This window comes from Volvox carteri (assembly GCF_000143455.1).
Source record: "Volvox carteri f. nagariensis unplaced genomic scaffold VOLCAscaffold_5, whole genome shotgun sequence".
NCBI classification, from domain to species: Eukaryota; Viridiplantae; Chlorophyta; class Chlorophyceae; order Chlamydomonadales; family Volvocaceae; genus Volvox; species Volvox carteri.
In genome coordinates, this window is record NW_003307548.1 from 2,366,805 (window position 1) to 2,368,951 (window position 2,147).

At 53.0% G+C, this 2,147-nt stretch overlaps 1 protein-coding gene across 1 annotated transcript in view; it reads left to right on the forward strand.

Annotated features, from left to right (window-relative positions):
* Positions 1-631: 631 nt before the first annotated feature.
* The window catches only part of VOLCADRAFT_87520 (uncharacterized protein), a gene marked incomplete at both ends in the record, with an annotated part of 8,104 nt that continues 6,588 nt past the window's right edge, over positions 632-2,147 (forward strand). The window contains one exon of the mRNA XM_002947105.1: positions 632-643. Coding sequence (XP_002947151.1) covers positions 632-643 — 12 coding nt within the window. The remainder of the gene's footprint in view (positions 644-2,147) is intronic.

Sequence of the window (2,147 nt, forward strand, 5' to 3'; positions counted from 1 at the left end):
CTGTCACCTAATTATGTGTGTGTTAGTTGTGTCGTACTGCTAACCGTATTTTGGCCTCCCGCGCCCTTCCCCCGCCTTGTCCCTTTTCCTTCAGGTGCACTGCTGGGTGCAATTCCTCCGCACCCAGCTGCACCCAGCCGGGCGCCGCCGCTGCTGGCCAGTTGGCTAGCGGCGGCGGCAACGTTGGCGGCGGCATATAGACGCATCATCATCATGATCATCATCACCATCATCGTCATCATCATCATCATCATCAGTTGCCGCCATTCCAATCAACTGCTGTAAAGGCCATCGGCATCATGATCATCATGATCATCATCGTCATCGTCATCATTATAATCATGGTCATCATCATCAGTTGCCGCCATTCTTGCTGGCTTGATAACTTGTTGGCTGCATGCAGCGCCAACTACGAGCAATGACCGAACGAATGGTGTCGTACAATAAACGGCCATACCGACCATATAACGGTTAATAATATAATATCAATAAATGGCGAATACAGCAGATCTGTAAACGATCGAGTGATCAACGTTAATAATGACCAACGGTTTCGGTTGGACCGTCAAATGGAATCAATGCAGCACGAGGACTTGCGCAGCTGAACTTCCCAGTAATGGGCCCATGCAAAATGATCCGGGAGGTACCTGGGCGGATGTTGTCGGGGCCTGGGGTGGCCGGGCGCAACTAGGTTTGGGGTTTTGCCTAGCACAATGCGATTGGGGGGCATGGCCCGGCATGATGCGGTTCGGGGACATGGCCTGGCGTGATGCGATTTGGGGGACATGGCCTGGCATGATGTGATTGGGGGGGCATGGCCTGGCATGATGTGATTGGGGGGCCATGGCCTGGCATGATGTGATTTGGGGGGCATGGCCTGGCATGATGTGATTTGGGGGACATGGCCTGGCATGATGCGATTTGGGGGGCATGGCCTGGCATGATGTGATTGGGGGGCATGGCCTGGCATCATGCGATTTGGGGGGCATGGCCTGGCATCATGCTGGCATGATATGGTTTAGGTTGAATTATTTCCTTAGTTAACCGTGCGGAGAGAAAGGATTTTGCACTCTGTGGTATGCATGTGTTGTGATGCGCTTCCTGTGTTTGTTCTATTGTGCGTTCTGTAGTATGCATGTGTGTTGAGTAGTGTGCAAGTGTGTGTATGAGGTGTATGTATGTTTGTGTGCACATTTTTGCGTCAAACATGTATCCGTTCATTTTTGCTTGAGGCGGCTTTGCAACTGTATTGTTCCCGTCGAATCTTCACCGTCACCACCTTCTTCTTGCCGTCGACGTTTTGCCGTCACCATCACCTTCTCCACGTCGAATCTTCACCGTCACCACCTTCTTCTTGCCGTCGACGTTTTGCCGTCACCATCACCTTCTCCACGTCGAATCTTCACCGTCACCACCTTCTTCTTGCCGTCGACGTTTTGCCGTCACCATCACCTTCTCCACGTCGAATCTTCACCGTCACCACCTTCTTCTTGCCGTCGACGTTTTTCCGTCGCCATCACCTTCTGCACGTCGAATCTTCACCGTCACCACCTTCTTCTTGCCGTCGACGTTTTGCCGTCGCCATCACCTTCATCGCGTCGAATCTTCACCGTAACCACCTTCTTCTTGCCGTCGACGTTTTGCCGTCACCATCACCTTCTCCACGTCGAATCTTCACCGTCACCACCTTCTTCTTACCGCCGACGTTTTGCCGTCACCATCACCTTCATCCACGTCGAATCTTCACCGTAACCACCTTCTTCTTGCCGTCGACGTTTTGCCGTCACCATCACCTTCTCCACGTCGAATCTTCACCGTCACCACCTTCTTCTTGCCGCCGACGTTTTGCCGTTGCCATCACCTTCTCCACGTCGAATCTTCACCGTCACCACCTTCTTCTTGCCGTCGACGTTTTGCCGTCGCCATCACCTTCATCGCGTCGAATCTTCACCGTCACCACCTTCTTCTTGCCGTCGACGTTTTGCCGTCGCCATCACCTTCATCGCGTCGAATCTTCACCGTCACCACCTTCTTGCCGCCGACGTTTTGCCGTTGCCATCACCTTCTCCACGTCGAATCTTCACCCTCACCACCTTCTTCTTGCCGTCGACGTTTTGCCGTCACCATCACCTTCATCCCGTCGAATC